The 15,586-nt window shown below is 38.7% G+C and overlaps 1 protein-coding gene across 4 annotated transcripts; it reads right to left on the bottom strand.

Annotated features, from left to right (window-relative positions):
* Positions 1 to 2,796: 2,796 nt before the first annotated feature.
* On the bottom strand, positions 2,797 to 14,368 carry LOC110166041 (sterol 26-hydroxylase, mitochondrial). Of its 4 annotated transcripts, none has more exons than XM_020931242.2 (9): positions 13,953 to 14,368; positions 9,824 to 10,014; positions 8,816 to 9,018; positions 7,349 to 7,546; positions 6,875 to 7,038; positions 6,155 to 6,321; positions 4,796 to 4,877; positions 4,017 to 4,223; positions 2,797 to 3,412 (listed from the first exon to the last, which is right to left on the bottom strand). In XM_020931242.2, exons 1-9 carry the CDS (start codon positions 14,214 to 14,216, stop codon positions 3,245 to 3,247), a joined length of 1,644 nt encoding a protein of 547 aa, XP_020786901.1. In that variant the 5' UTR covers positions 14,217 to 14,368; the 3' UTR covers positions 2,797 to 3,244. The 4 variants fall into 4 exon arrangements, with proteins under 4 accessions (XP_020786901.1, XP_055009238.1, XP_055009243.1 ...); XM_055153263.1 differs by having other exon boundaries at positions 3,269 to 3,747; XM_055153268.1 differs by having other exon boundaries at positions 3,269 to 3,731.
* Between the last annotated feature and the right edge of the window lie 1,218 nt (positions 14,369 to 15,586).

Here is a 15,586-nt window from a genome sequence, read left to right as displayed (position 1 = left end):
CTTCTGCCTCATGACACTATGAGTAAACTCAAATTAATGTGCATTACTTTACAGACTATGCTATCAGCCTTAATAATAAAACATATGACTTTATTTCATCACAAGAATTGCAATGTGAGGCTGAATCACCTTCTTGCCTCACTGTAAGGGTGTGTTCACCTTTGCACAAAAACCACAACAGCAATGAGATTAAACCTGTAATTAAAGTTAGACTAAACCAAGATCAGAACAGGGCCAAATCAAGTCTACATCAGGACTTAACCGGGTTCAAACCAGGACCAGAGCAGGACACGGAAGATTCCTAGACAGCAGAGTTTGCTCATGGCTTCAATAGATTACCTTTTATAGAGGAGGGTTTGTTGTCTCTGCTGTCAGTTTGTCTTCTTGGAAATGTCATGCTTTGCTCGAGATGTTCCACAGTATGTCATTAAACTTATACCTCCTGACAAGCACGTGAAGATACCAGACCAAGTTACAAGACAGATTTGTGGAGAACATTTTGGCAATTAAAACACTTGTAATTGAATAAATGCAAGACTGATAAGGTAAATACCATATAGTGGAACATTCTAGATAAATATGTAACAAGCAAATGGCATTCCCGTCACCAGAAAAAGTTACAGTGTGCCCCTTTAAGATCCTGGTGCGAATGATGTTTTCATTTGCTCCAGTTAGGTTACTCCAGACTTGGGGAAGTGGTGGATTGGTGAAAAGTTTCCTTATTTTTTTTAATATATGATAAGTTATTATATATTATCAATAAGACACAATAATATTTACATATCTTTCTTTAGTGTAGGACCAAGTCAAACATTATAAAAGGTACAGTAAATGCACTTCACTAGTGCAAGGCTACTGCAGTGAGATAAAGTCTGCACACTTACTCCCAAACTGCTTTTAAAGAATGTCAGGTCATGTTGACCACTGATCTTGAAACGTTGTCATGTTGGTCATGTATATGTGTGTGTGTTTTGAGCTTTATATGTTTCCCAGTCAGAGGGGTCACTATAAAGATTGAGCAAAGTCGAGCTGATCCATGACAGATGTCTGCATTTTACACCAAATGTTTTTTAGTGGAGCATGTTTATCAATAATATTGAGTACTTCAGAATCAAAATATTTTCATGTATCCTCTGCATAACTTTTAAGATGACATCTATCCCACTTTATATTTACCAGGTCATTTATAACTACATCTGTGTTCATTTTCTTAGTCTGTCTCATTGTAATATATCTAGGGGAACTATTTAATTTTCCAAACACAGAAAATAATAAAATGATCACTAAAGCAGTCTGCAACTCCTGAGAAAGGCATTCTTCCTGAGTGAGTAACTAGTATCCAGTAGGAAGAGAAGATGAGTGCTGATCTGCTCTGGTAGGTTCAGTTATAATAAGCTGAGGAAGATTAACCCTGTTCACTAGATTCCTTTCACTGGAGGAGGAACTGTGAAGCCAAGCCAGTTATCACTGAAGTCACCCAAATCATTTCATTTTGGTTTTGGAGTGAGTCAAGTGTACAGAGAAACATGTTTTAAGTAGATCCATTCTGGAAACAGCTTCAGTGTCTGTTCTTCACCTGACATCACATAACAATGATTTACCAGATGTAGTTTTTAGAACAGCTCGGCATTTCTTAAACATTTGTCCACTAGAGGGAGCCATTAGTCCATCTGCAATTTTAAAATAATTTAGGAGCCTCATACAAATGCAAACAATTTCAATGTAATTACCGATCTGTGGAGAGGCAAGCTCAGTGGTATAAGAACGTATTTTTTCAAAGCATTTCTGAGCAATAAAACACGTGTAAATGAATAAATGCCTGATAAGTTTAATGCCATAATGTGGAGCATTCCAAACAAAATGGAAAGGCCTTGCTTCATTTGAAAACTCACAACCTCTAGCGCTGATTCACGTATAGCTGCAGGTCCTGGGGTTTAGATGAGGACTCAGTTCAAAGCCCTTTTTTTTTTTTTTTTGAATTTTCATCTTTTAGCTGTTGGTACTGGCAACATAAATGTGAGACTCATGTGAGGCATGTTAGAATTATTATCAAAAAAAGCTGTATTTGTATTTTAAACATGTCTATCTTATATCTGGAGTAGAGTTGCCAAAAGTACAAAAAAATCACATCCTAAAACTAGTACTGAAACTAAATATTAATTTGAAATGGTGTCAATTCTAAAAAAGTCACATTCACAGGACAGAAATGAACCTACTGTAAGCAGCTTTAGAATGATATCGAGCTGTATCAGAACTATTAACATTACTATTTACAAGACTAGGACATGTTCGAGGACCACTATGGAACCTACCTGGACCACTGAGGACTACACAGATATAAGGCCACATGCCAATATAAAAGAAAGCAATTTCTTTGAGTATTCAGTCTATTCCTAAGTATCAAAATCAAGCTTGAAATTTTGGTATTGCAACTAAACACTAGTCTAGAAACACAGGTCAGGTTTGTGTAGTTTAAAAGCTTACAGTTCCTACTATATACTGAGATATGTTAGTAGTATGTTTAATGTTATGTAATGTTTCACTTTTTTTTTGTTTTTGTTTCCAATGTGAGCTACCAGCCAAATTCCACAGAAGTGGTATCTTGGGGCTGCTCAACTCCTTTCACTGGTTAAATTATCAAAAATCTATTGGCTGTTTTTACATTGTTGTAGATTATATGTGCTGATGTCCCTCTCTATCAATTCTCTACTATTTGCATAAGAAGTATCTCAAATGAAAAGCCACAAATGTTGAATCTGATCATCTGTTTCATCATATTTTAATAGCATTGCCCATTATCTGGTTATATTTACAGCACGAAACATTAACAGATTAACAAGAATAAGTTAGTCAGTTGAATCATATATAAAACTGAAAATATAAACAAAATTGTGTGCATTGTGCCATCATGGAAACCGCTCAACATTCCACCAAAGTATCAATAAAGCAACAATGGCAACGGATTATTCAGAATAGCTGTCAGAATAGGATTTTAGGAAATGTCATTAATCAAAAGTAAAAAATATAATTCTAAAAAAAGTGACACAATAAAAAAACATGTTAACAAACTAAGGTATTTCATTTGTGGAGTGTAGTTTGAAGAGCTCATAAAAACTAGTATTGAGCATTTAGACAATTAAAGCTCTAACAAAAATACAATTTACAAGTATAAAACGAAGCAGCAGTGACGTCATAAAAGTTTGAAAAGTAAATTGAAGGCATTTAATCAGTTTAATCAGTGGTCTCAGTGTGAGGGGAAACAGTGTATTGTGTCTATCTGACTCCTTGCTGACTCTGGTGTCCGGTCTATGAACTGCAGACTGATGTTTTTTTCGGGGCAGAGCAGCGTCCTTGTGATGGGCTTCACCTCCGAGCCAGCAGCGTCCGGTCTGACCTCAAACCGCTGGATCAACTTCAACATGGAACACAAAAGAAGAAGAGAGATAAATTAGTTAAAGTTGAAAATACCAAAAATTTGTTGCAGTGTGTGCATCTAAATATGTGGACAATGTTTTATTGTTCACTTATCAGGAGGTGCCGTTATCCTGTGCTCAGACAGGAGCTCCTAATCCTCCTCAAATATTCTGAAGAATTCAAAGTACTGTGCAGTGTGGTGCCGGCAGAGGTCTCTGGAGCCCCGGAGCCTTTTTCCTGTTATCACATGAACACGTGGTCTCGCACATGTAGATTTCAACGCCAGCAGCAAATCCACTCCAACTGTGTAGTCACATCTGGACTGGGTCAAATCTGAGTGAGGCCATAGCATGCTAGCTGTAATCATTACAGTGACAGCAAAACTTCACTTTGAAAGGTGAAAAGACCTTATAAACTCATCATGGGGAATAATTAGGATGCTCTGAATTCATAAGATAATTGAGGAATAACTTTAAACCACTGCAAATTTACTAGAGAGTACTATATTAATATTAATATTATAATTGGCTGTCTATAAACTGTGATTGCTACTATCTGTTTTCTTGTTTTATTTTTCCCCTTGTGTAAACTGTTCTACTCACCCTGGTGAGCAGCAGGTACATCTCCAGCTCAGCAATTCGTCTTCCCAGACAGCCCCTGGTCCCAAACCCAAATGGGATGGATCCAAACGGGTGCATCTGGGACTTGTGCTCTGACCCACGGAGCCAGCGCTGGGGCTGGAAGGACTGAGGGTTGGGGAAGATGCGCTCATCGTAGGAGGAAGCAAAGTGACAGAGGTGGAACAGGGTCTGAAAAACATAGGGCGCTATAATAAGGACAGGTACATAAAGGTGTACTGTGTCTACAACCTGCAATTTGACCTAGTAGCATCAACTGGCCAAAGTCAGTGGAAAAGTAAGTCTAATCTCATACTATGGAACATTCCACAGAACATCCCTAATTACATTATAATTAGGGATGGGCAGCCAAATGCCAAAATATGAATGGTTTAATAATAATTTAATAATCATGTTTTTCTCAGAGTCAGATTACGATTTGATAACAATTTATGTTTTCTTAGTATCATTAAACGATAACTAAAGCTATCTGCAGTAAAATGTAACTGTTTACTTCAAAAACTACTTCTAAAAGTCATCACAAGGTGCAACAGAGCATTTTGAGCTTTGGAGATGTAGACATAATATATAATAATTAACAAAATAAATAATAATTAATAATAAAGGGTTACTCAAACGTGTGAATGAAACAAAACACAACTCCAGGTCTGTTTTTGACGAGGTAACAACATTAAACTAAAATCTCACAAGAGTCCATTTAGCATAATATAGAATGTTTAAACCCAGATTTTAAAAAGACTCACATTTTTTGGGAACAAATAATCTCCAACAATCATTTCTTTGTCCACAGAGAGACGGGCGTTGCCGGGAATGCTTGGATACATCCTAGAACACAAAGTACTCATAAAAACTACAGTGTAGCAGTGCACTGTTCCAGTCAATAGTTAACAGTTAAATTGCAGATTTGTTGAGGTGATTTCTGGTTAATTTTTCTCTGGAATTATTCAGCCTTTCCATGTGGAACAAAACCTGGCACGGTGGACTGAGGTGAACAGCGTCCCGCTCAGTGGTCACAAGTTGCAGCTGAAGCTTGCTCCTCCTAAAGTCCAGCACCATCTCTTTGGTCTTTGCTGTGTTCAGTTGAAAGTGGTTAGAACCACACCACACCACAAAGTCCTCACTGAGCTGTCTGTACACCCCTTCATCACCGTTCCTGGTACACCCCACAATGGCTGTCAGAGTGTTGTCAGAGTACTTCTGCATATGACACAGCTCTGAGCTGTATCTGCGCGTACAGGGTAAACAGAACTTGTAACAGTACAGTCCCCTGTGGAGCTCTGGTGTTGCAGACAACTGTGTCAGACGTACTGAGGTCTCCCGGTGAGATCATCTGTAATCCAACTAACCCGAGAAGAATCCACGCCTATCTTGATTAGTATGTTTTTGAGCAGCAGAGGTTGGATGGTGTTAAATGCCCCGGACAAGTCAAAAAAGGTCATCCTCACAGCACAACTGCCTTTATTAAGATGAGAGAGGGAACTATGGAGCAGGTAGAGCACGGCATCATCCACTCCCACGTTCTCCCCATAAGCAAACTGCAGAGGGTCGAGGCTGAGCCGATGTGGGGTCTGAGCTGGTGGTGGAGCACCAGTCATTCTATTGTCTTCATCACATGTGATGTCAGGGCAACTGGCCTGTTGTCACTCAGCTCCTTGGGCTGAGGCTTTTTCGGGACAGGGACAATACAGGATGTCTTCCACTGAGTAGGGACCTTCCCCCAGATGTAGACCCATGTTAAATATATACGGCAAAGGCTCCAGCTCAGCAGCACAAGCCTTCAGGAGTCTTGGAGATTTTCCATCTGGCCCTGCTGCTTTACTAGCACAGATTATTCTAAGATGACTAGTCACCTGATTTGCTCTGATGCTCTCTGTGGGGCAGCTGTGTGACGATACCAGATCAGAAGACTAAGTACTACTTCGTTTACTATTGTACTGTCTTATGTATACACTTGCCTGCATGCACTTTGGTCAGCTGTGGTTGTTTTAAATGTGCTTTATTAAATTTGTCATTGACATTGACTTAAATGTGTAGCACATGTTCTATCCCACCGAACTCAGTAATAATTAGAATAATGCATTTTAAATGAGTAGCACTCTCACCGTAGTGTCTCCTTGATGACAGCCTTCATAAAGGGCATCTGAGCCGTATCGTCACTGGTGGGTGTCCGGCCCCCGGGACAGACCTGACTCACCTCCTGATACAGCTGCTCCTGGATCTCTGGCTCTCGGGCCAAAAGGTACAGGGCCCAGCACATAGTGTTCGACGTCTGACACAGACAAGACTAGGGTTGTTAAAAGTATTGAAACTCCAATTGATACTTTGCAGCTGATGTCATCAACATTCCCTGGGGGTGTGATGATTGGGTCTGGGTGTGATCTTGAATCTAAATAGTTTTAACATAATATGACCAGAAAGAATTGACTTAGTTGGAACTACAACAAGTGAGATGATTTGCACTGTTAAACAAGTCAGTTACTCAACATTTTCTATTGAAAATCACGCCTAAAAACAAATAAATAGAACTCCTGAAAAAGTGTATTTTAAATCCACTTGGGTTTTTTTCTTAAATTTTCAGATAATCTTAATTTTATTTTTGACAGTGTTTGCAGCACTGTGTTACCATGGTAACATTCCACCATTAGAGATACATGGACACACCCTCAGTATGATACTGCAAAGTAATAAGAGCTACAATATACAATAGCTGTTTTTTCCTGACTAGTAGAAATAAAAGTCACAGCTTTATGATCCAATTCTGAAAATTCTGAAAATACATTTTGTTGCTGAAATGCATGCTGGGTAATGTAGCTTTCACTCACGGTGTCGATTCCGGCCAGCAGCAGCTCAGTGACGCTGCCAAGGATCTCCTCCACTGTCATCCTGTCACTGAGCAGCAGGTGGGTCAGATAAGCGCCATCTATGTTCTGGTCCAAATCCACTTTATGCTCTAGCTCACTGATTTTCTTCTGAATTAGCTCCCCAGCTTTAAAACACAACATCAACAATGTAAGTTACCCTTTAACCAAATATATGACTTACTAAACAGCTTTCTACCATGCGTCTTATGTAAAGCACAGAAAGACAGAGCATCAAAAACAAATCTGAAACTAATTCCACTTTTTAATATGTTTTTGTTGTTTTTGATGAGGCAACATTACAAAATAGATGGGAAAATAGCGTAATATATGCCATTCACCTAATTATTTATCTTTTAACATTGTATTTTCTTCCAGTATCTCAGCCTTTATGATGGCTCTAGCACAATCTAAATTGCCCATCCTAAACCTACTCACAGACTTTGAAGAGGTAGTCCCATGCCTCCACAAACTTCCAGTAGGGGGGCATGTAGGGCCAGAGGGGGCGCGGGATGATCATGACCACCTGAGACAATCGCAGCATCTCGGCCACAGAGAAGATGAAGTGCTGGGTCTCCTCTGGGATGGTCTCCTCCATACAGCCCATTCTGGTCTCAAACAGCACCGAGCAAATGCCTGCACAACCACACAAAGGCATTTTGGTTGTTATTAAAGGAGCTTAGAGGAGTTAAGCTTTTTGGGGGAATTTAGTATTAAAGTGGACATATTATGCAAAATTTACTTTTTAGAGCTTTTAATCATATTACAGTTGTTTCCTTTCTCATTTACCCTCTTGAAATTGTATTTAGCCCGAGTGATGCATGTTTGGGTAATCTTTATTCTCCAGTATTCAACACATCATTGGTCCGATCTATCCCTGTTTCTATCGCCATTTATTTTCTTTATTGGTGATACAGACAGGATTCAGTAGCAATATATAATCCCTTTTCTACACATGAAAAAAAAATCTGCTACTCGCTAGTATGATGGGCAGCTATCCCTTGGAGATGCAGACAGCTGCGGGGCTCTTTCTTGTGATGAAGTTTACAGCGATGACGGTTCCCATTGTGCATTTTAATTTTTTAACACGAAAGTTAACAGACTTGTTTCTTTTATTATGTTGTTTTACATGAATATTGCGATGTCTAATGTCCAAAACATCACTATGATCCACGGGTGATAGATTCTGGAACACACCTCAACCTTCGCTCCTGCTAACCACAACTTATCTCAACCACGTCTTCAATTACCCAGAAGAGTCCCTGCCTTTTCTTCTTCATAGTAAATAGGAGATCTTCATTTGCATGTTTTTATTGTTGAAAAAAGATGGTATGACCATTTTAAACCTCACATATGTGACCGGGAGTGTGATTTTTATTTTATTTTTTTAATAGACACAAGTGCAGAAAAGTAGGTGGGTATAGGGCAGTAGGTGACAATAGATATTGAATCAATTCAACTGAGTATGTTAATAACAAGCTCATAAAAGTTATTTTACTATTTTTCAAGCCATTTTAGAAAATATGCCAACCCCCATCACTCTTCCTGAAAGCAGTCAGAAAACGTGGAGCGTCATGGTGACTATTTGAATGGAAGTGGTGGAAGCGACACATCAGTGAAACATCATGTTTTTTCATTATCTGTAAGCCATAAGAAACAAACTCTAAGAATCTTCACTCTACATGTCATGAGTCTACATAATATATGGGTTTCACTTTCTGAGATGAGTGATAAAACTTTTTCATATTTTAATTATCTGTGATGGGCTAGAATTGTCCAGCACTACTCTGCCACTACTGAAAACTAAAAAAAACAATTTTGCTATAATGTACAATACTGTACATTTAGAATATTTTCTATTTAATACAGGCCTACATATCGTTGAGCCATACAAAAAATCCTTACTTTCAAAAGCAAACTTGTAGAGCTCGTCAACTAGAGTGTGGACCACTGGCTCCTGCCCCCCACTGGTGTCTCTGAGCCATGACAGTTTGTGGATGAAGTCCGTCACCACATCATTCAGGGTGGCTGTGTAGGAGGACACGTGTTTGGGCTTTAACAGTCGCGGGTTCAGAATACTGCGAATGTGAAGCCATTTTTCCCCCATCCTGCAAAAGCCAAAGAGACTAAACGCACATAACCAATACACCATGAAACACTAGGAAAAGAATTGATACTCAGTACCGATACAGATATCACAATGATAATAAAAAAAAACAAAAAAAAAACACTTTCTCTAGACAAAAGAACAAAAGAATGTGATTTTCATTCAGTTGTAGTACCTTCATGTGGTCTTATATCTGTGTAATCCCTGGCCCAGGTAGGTTCCATAGTGGTCCATGTTCTGATACAGCTCAAGATCATTCTAGAACTATTCAGGAAAGGTTCATTTCTGTCCTGTGAATGTGACTTTTTTGTATCAATACCTGCTTAAGTATCTAGTTTTGATATTTTTACAGTTTTAGTATTGATTATCTGATTTTCAACCCTACTATAAACCAGGTATTATGGCTGTGCAGTATATTGGAATTATTCAGTTAACAGAATGTCCTCAGCAAAGAACAAAGCTGTCTGATAGAAAAATCCCATTGTAGCTGTAGTTTAGACTTCTACAAACATGTTCTGAAATGCATAGGCTCAGTTCTACTTCAATCCTGGCTTAGTCCTCGTTGTATTCACTCGGTTATGGATCCGTAGGCCTTGCCCCTCTGTTCTCTATAGTTCCTCCAGTGGGGCATATCTACACCTGGTTCACTCCTGGTTCAGTCAGGCTTTAATACTGGTTTAGTCGTGGTCTAGTCATGGTTCAGTCATAATCTAGTCTTGGTTTAGACCTGGTTTACACATGGTCCAGTACTGGTTCAGTCCTAATCTAGTGCTGGTATAGACCTGATTAGCCCTGGCTGTACTCACTCGCTCAGCGGTCCGTAGGCTTTGTTCCTGAGCTCTCTGTAGCTCCTCCAGTGGGGCATATCTGTTCGAACTGGGGTCCGTCCGTCCTGTCTCAGAACTTGCTCTATCAGCTCTGCGCTTGCCACATTAACCAAAAGCATAGGACCAAAGTTGGACTTCCATAAAGGACCCCAGACTTTACTTTGTTCAATCTGTGGGTGGACAAGAATATTTTACAATCATAAATAACAGCTCCGTAACTCATTAGGGCAGTAACTAATTTGTCTTATTTTATTTTAGTTTAAAGGAAATAAATGCTATTTTCAGTCTCTGAACATTGGTATACTTTTATTTACAAAGTTCTGCTCTGACTTCTGCACAAAAACAAAGTGAACAATATCACTCAACAAGCTTATCATATCAGCGGTGGTGGAGGAAGTACTCAGTTTTGATACTTAAATGTGCACTATGTAACTTTTTGTTTGGAGTCAATCACCTGCTTGTTTCTGTGGATATGTCATTGCTCTGCCTGGAATGTTCCTTCAATGTTAAACAGCTCTACCTTATATTTATTCGATTACAGGTGGTCTTACAGCTCAAAAATACCCAGAAAACGACGGTGAGCAAATTTGCCTCTCCACAGATCTGAGCTTCGTCTGGTTTGGTCTCCATTAAGACAGAAAGGTTACACAGTGCAACTTTAAGTAAAAGTACAGATACCAGAGCAAAAAAATACTCAAGTAAAAGTAACACATGAAAAACTGACTTAAGTAAAAGTATTCAAGCACCTGTTTAGAAATGTAAGTAAGGAGTAAAAACTAAAAATTAATTAATTAAGCTTCAAATTTGGTGTTTTTGATCAAAATTTGTGCTGAATTTTGTTCAGCAGAAATTATTAAATCAATTGTTTTTCCTGTTTTTATATTTGTATTTTTATTTACTCAAATTATGAAAGTGCTAAAAATAAACCCTCTGACTTTTCAGCAGGTCTCAAAAAAAAACTCTTACTTTTCAGTCCTGTTCTACGGGGACCAAAAATGAGTAATTAGATTACAGTTACTTAGTCTAGTAACTTTTAGTTACTTTTTCCATGACAAAAATATGTGTCATCCAGAACTATCACCTCAGTATTTGAGTCTGGCTCTGGGGACTTCCAGCAAGAGTTGGTTGTTTGACCTTAATGATCTCTTTGAACTGTGAACAGACAGCAATTCAGTCAAATAGGAAGGAGCAAGGCCGGTAAGAGCTTTAAAAACAAACAATACAATTTTACAATCAACTCTAAAAGAAACCAATGGAGAGATAAGAGGACTGGGGTGACGTGCAGGTGACATATGGGGGTGTTGGTTAATAACGTTTGGCAGTGTTCAGCATGACCTGGAGAGGTTTGAGGGCGGACTGGGACACACCCACACACACACACATAAAGGACCTTACAGTAGTCTATTCTTGAGCTGATAAAAGCATGAATAGTCTTGTCAAAGTCAGTGTGTCACCTTTGATAAAAGACTTCTAATGTAACCATGTGATCTGTTTATCAAACTTGTTATCAAGTTATTAAATTATTATGAAAAATGCCTCAGAAGTTCCTTAGAGTTGATTTTAACTTTGACAATAACCAACCAAAACCCCAAAAAGAAGAATCATCAAATAAAATAGTAAATTTTATTTGGTACATCTGTTTTGTCATCATTTAGATGGAGGAAATTCTGTCCCAACCACATCTGTATGTCTATAACACAGTCACTTACAGGTTTAAGAGCATCACTTTTGTTTGGACAAACAGGTAAATAAATCTACAGGTCATCTGCATAACAATGAAAAGCTAGTCTTTGCCTCACAATACTTGACCCCAGCGGCAACATGTCCAAAGAAAATAACATGAGCCCCAGAATGAAGCCCTGGGGCACTCAACAGAACAGGGAGGCAACTGAGGAGAACATGTCACTGATCCTGACAGAAAACATTCTATTTGTCACATACGTACCAACCAAGTACAGAGCCACAAATGTCGACATCATTATTAAGGTGAGACAAGAGAATTGAATGGTCAACTGTGTCAAAAGGTCATCATGTGCCACATTGGGGCACCAGTCGTAAAAACGTTGTGTTCTTAGGCAAAGCACTTCACCCACATTGCCTAGTATGAAAGTGATGTGTGCGTGAGTGACGGTGGTGGTCGCAGGGACCAATGGTGTAGATTGACAGCCTTGCTTTCGTCAGTCTGCCCCAGGCCAGCTGTGGTGCTTACCACCACCAGGTGTGGAGTGAATGAATAATGCTCTGTAAAGTGTCTTTGAGTGTCCAATAAAGCGCTATATAAAACTGATGCATTATTATTATTATTAATTTATTATTAAAAGCCGCTGTTAAGTTGAACATAATGAAAACCACAGGGTACTTGGCATCAGCAGACTGGGCAATGTCATTGTGCACTTTCAGCAGTGCAGACTTTGAACCTCTGACCTGAACCCAGGCTGAAATTTCTCAAGGACAGGGTTGCTTTCTAAAAACAGTTGCAATTGCATAAAAACAACTTCCTCAAGAACCTGTGAAATAAAAGACAAATTGGAAATAAGTCTAAAATTTTATAAAACATTAGGATCCAGATGTTGCATTTGAGAAGGGGTTTCACTGCAGCATGTTTAAGGGACTCGGGTATACATCCTGAGCTCAGACAAGTGTTAATAAGGAAGAACAATGAGAAAGGTTCAAACTGGTCGAACACTGTAAAGTGTAAAGCACCAAGAGTCTTGACTGGACAGATACTGATGCTGCTCAGTCATCTCACAGACTCCACTTTGTCAACAAAGAAATGTAAAAAGTCCTCACAGGTGGAAAAAGAAGCATCAATCAAAGAGGTGTGTGAATTCACAACCGAGTTAATAGTACTGAACAACACACAGGGGCAGTGATCATTACTGCAGATCATTTCACACAGATATTGGCATTTGGCCTCTGTCATAGCTCTCTGATACTGAGCAAGACTGTCCTAAAAACATACCCAGACACACGTCGGTCGGTAGCATGCAGGGGTGAAAACTTCAAAAATAATGGGCAAATTATCTGAAATGGGGGTGGTAGATCAACGAGCAACAGAGAGCCCAGGGGAAATAATCAAGTCTAATGTATGCCATGGATTGTGTGAACCCACAGACTGATTTGAGTCAAAAGAGAACAAAAGTCGTTTAAAGTCGGTGGCCAGCTGTTCAGATGGGCAGCAGACATAAATGTTGAAATCCCCACAAATCAAGAGTTGTTCAAACTTGGGGGCTACCTCTGCCAAAATGTACCTGGATGGACGGTAGACAAGAGCACAAAGAATGGGGCTGACATTAAACATGACCATCTCTAGCATTTATTCATTAGGGGTGTTCCTATTGCTCAAAAATACAATAATTTTCTCTGTGAGTAGGGACACCTCTCCACAGATCTGTCCTGTAATGTAGCCTATAGTTCTCTCCTTGAGATTGATCTCTACCGTGGAACATTCGAGATAAAGAAAAAACATCACCAAGTTGCATATTGCAGCTTTAATGTGTGATAGCATTTATTTATTGACACATTTATAGTTTATTCACTATTTAATTTAACACTTTCCAATATTTAGTCTTGTATTTATTTATTAATTAATAAATAAATTAATTAATTAATAATTACGTCATTTTTGGTCCTCCATCCTGTTCAAAAATGCAGTGGACAGTGCAAAAAGTGCAAAAATATGCAAAAATTTTTAACTTGATTGAATTGACAAGTAAAACTACCAATGGAACAAGTACATTTCCCCCCCTCGATTCAAGCTAAATGAGATTTAGTTTCTTATTTTAAGTGCAAAGAGTTGTTATTTTTCTAACGTTTTGTGTGACAATATGTACTTTTACATTTTAAGTACAGGTGCACATAATCTTGACTCTCGTTCCATTGGTAGATATTTGATTTTAGTGAAATAAAATCAAGATAGCATTTTGTTCCTTCAGGTCATTTTAACTATTAGGAAGTTTAGGTAAGATTTTAGTTTTTGCAGGGGAGTAGAAAGTACAGATAGGCTATTGCTCTTAAATGTAGTGAAGTAAAAGGAAAATGTTTAGCTTAAGTACAGTACTACTTTTACACCACTGTACATCAGTAGCCTATAGAAGCATTAACTTACTTGAAATTGATGTGCATGTCGAAAATATCCCTTTACGAACAGCCAGTATAACGTGCTCATTTGCGAGGGTCCGGGTAAGTCGTCTATGGTCTTCTGTTTGGCCTGGTTTCCCATGACGGAAGTGGTCGTGGACGCATTTTGACGCAGAAAACCCACCCCGAGAGCTCGGGTCTTCATAGCCGGGATCAGTGTCCTCTGCCCGGCTTGGAGTAGTCCGGCGCAGCGGTGGTGCCACGGTCGTGCAAGCAAACACTTCCAGAGCATGACTGAAGGAGTTTTCCCCGCTATTTCTCGCGATGTTGGGATAAAATAGGGCTTCGTTTGGAGAAAAAGGAAGCAAACAAGCTTTTATAGCGAGGAGAGCCGAGTTTGAACTAGAGAGACACAATGTTTTTAATTTGAGAGAAAGACCATGAGAGGGAGATAGAGAGAATACTGTATGTGCCAACTAATTCTACTTCTGGTTTCATATGGTTTCTGACGCTTTCAGTGATTTACATAAAAAATGAAAAAATCCATGCCTGACTTAAGAAATCGCAACTTTTCACCTAAATGATCGCGGTTAATGTTTAGCTCCAATTTAAATATCCAAACTTGACTCCACCACTGAGCCTCTGCAGACCTCCGAGTCATTTATAAAACACATGACCAACTAATGGAATTCAAAGGGCATATATATCTATAGGGGAGACCGGGGCATGTTGTCACACTTTTTTCATTCCCATCTCTGTCTCTGATATCGAACACAACAGGTATTTAGTATGTATACCAAATGAAAGAGCAACATCTCAGCTAATTTGAGTCTCCTTATCATTCTATCTCTGTCTTGTGCAGAGGTGGGATCAAGATGTTATTTTGCAAGTATCAAGTAAGTTTCAAATCTTTGATCTCAAGTCTGAGTCAAGTCCCAAGTCAAATACAGGTAAGTCCAATTCGAGTCACGAGTCACGGGCTCATAAGTCCAAGTCAAGTCCAAGTCGTTTGCTTTGAGCTTCAAGTCATTTCAAGTCTTTAAACCAAAGTACCAAATATAGCTTAGATTTGAGCAGTTTATATGAATTTCAAACTAAACTTACCTTAAAAAGCTTTAAAAAGACATGGTATATTTATATACGAGTATTTTTATATATGAGTTGTAGAATTGCTCATTTTTCCTTTTTAAATGTCTTGTCAAGATCTTAGTGCAAATCATTACGATCAGAATAGAAAGTCTTCAAGTCACAGGGCTCAAGTCCAAGTGAAGTCCCAAGTCATTGAGTCGAGTCCCAAGTCTTAGTCTATTTTATCAAGTCAAGCCTCAAGTCATAAAAATAGTGACTCAAGTCTAACTCGAGTCCAAGTTACGACTTGTAAGTCCCCACCTCATGTCCCCACGCATTAAGAATTCAAACATGAGGTTGGACAGGGTAAGCACATAAATTATCAATAATTTTAAAAACTCAAAATTAATTATATTTTTATGAGAATTGTGTTTTTAATCTTAGGGATATACAATAATTGTTTGAAATTAAAAAAAATTAAGCTTTTTTTGTGCATTATTCTTTCATTGGCCCCTCAGACGACCACCAACACTGACTCAACACTTTCATACTAAGCAATGCCGCTGTTTTGCCTAATGACACACTGACAGTGTT

The sequence above is a fragment of the Boleophthalmus pectinirostris genome, unplaced genomic scaffold, assembly GCF_026225935.1.
Source record: "Boleophthalmus pectinirostris isolate CB_2022bp ecotype Guang Dong unplaced genomic scaffold, ASM2622593v1 HiC_scaffold_1, whole genome shotgun sequence".
Taxonomy (NCBI): domain Eukaryota; kingdom Metazoa; phylum Chordata; class Actinopteri; order Gobiiformes; family Gobiidae; genus Boleophthalmus; species Boleophthalmus pectinirostris.
Note: the sequence above shows the minus strand (reverse complement) of the source record. Positions and strands in the feature narration are given on the sequence as shown.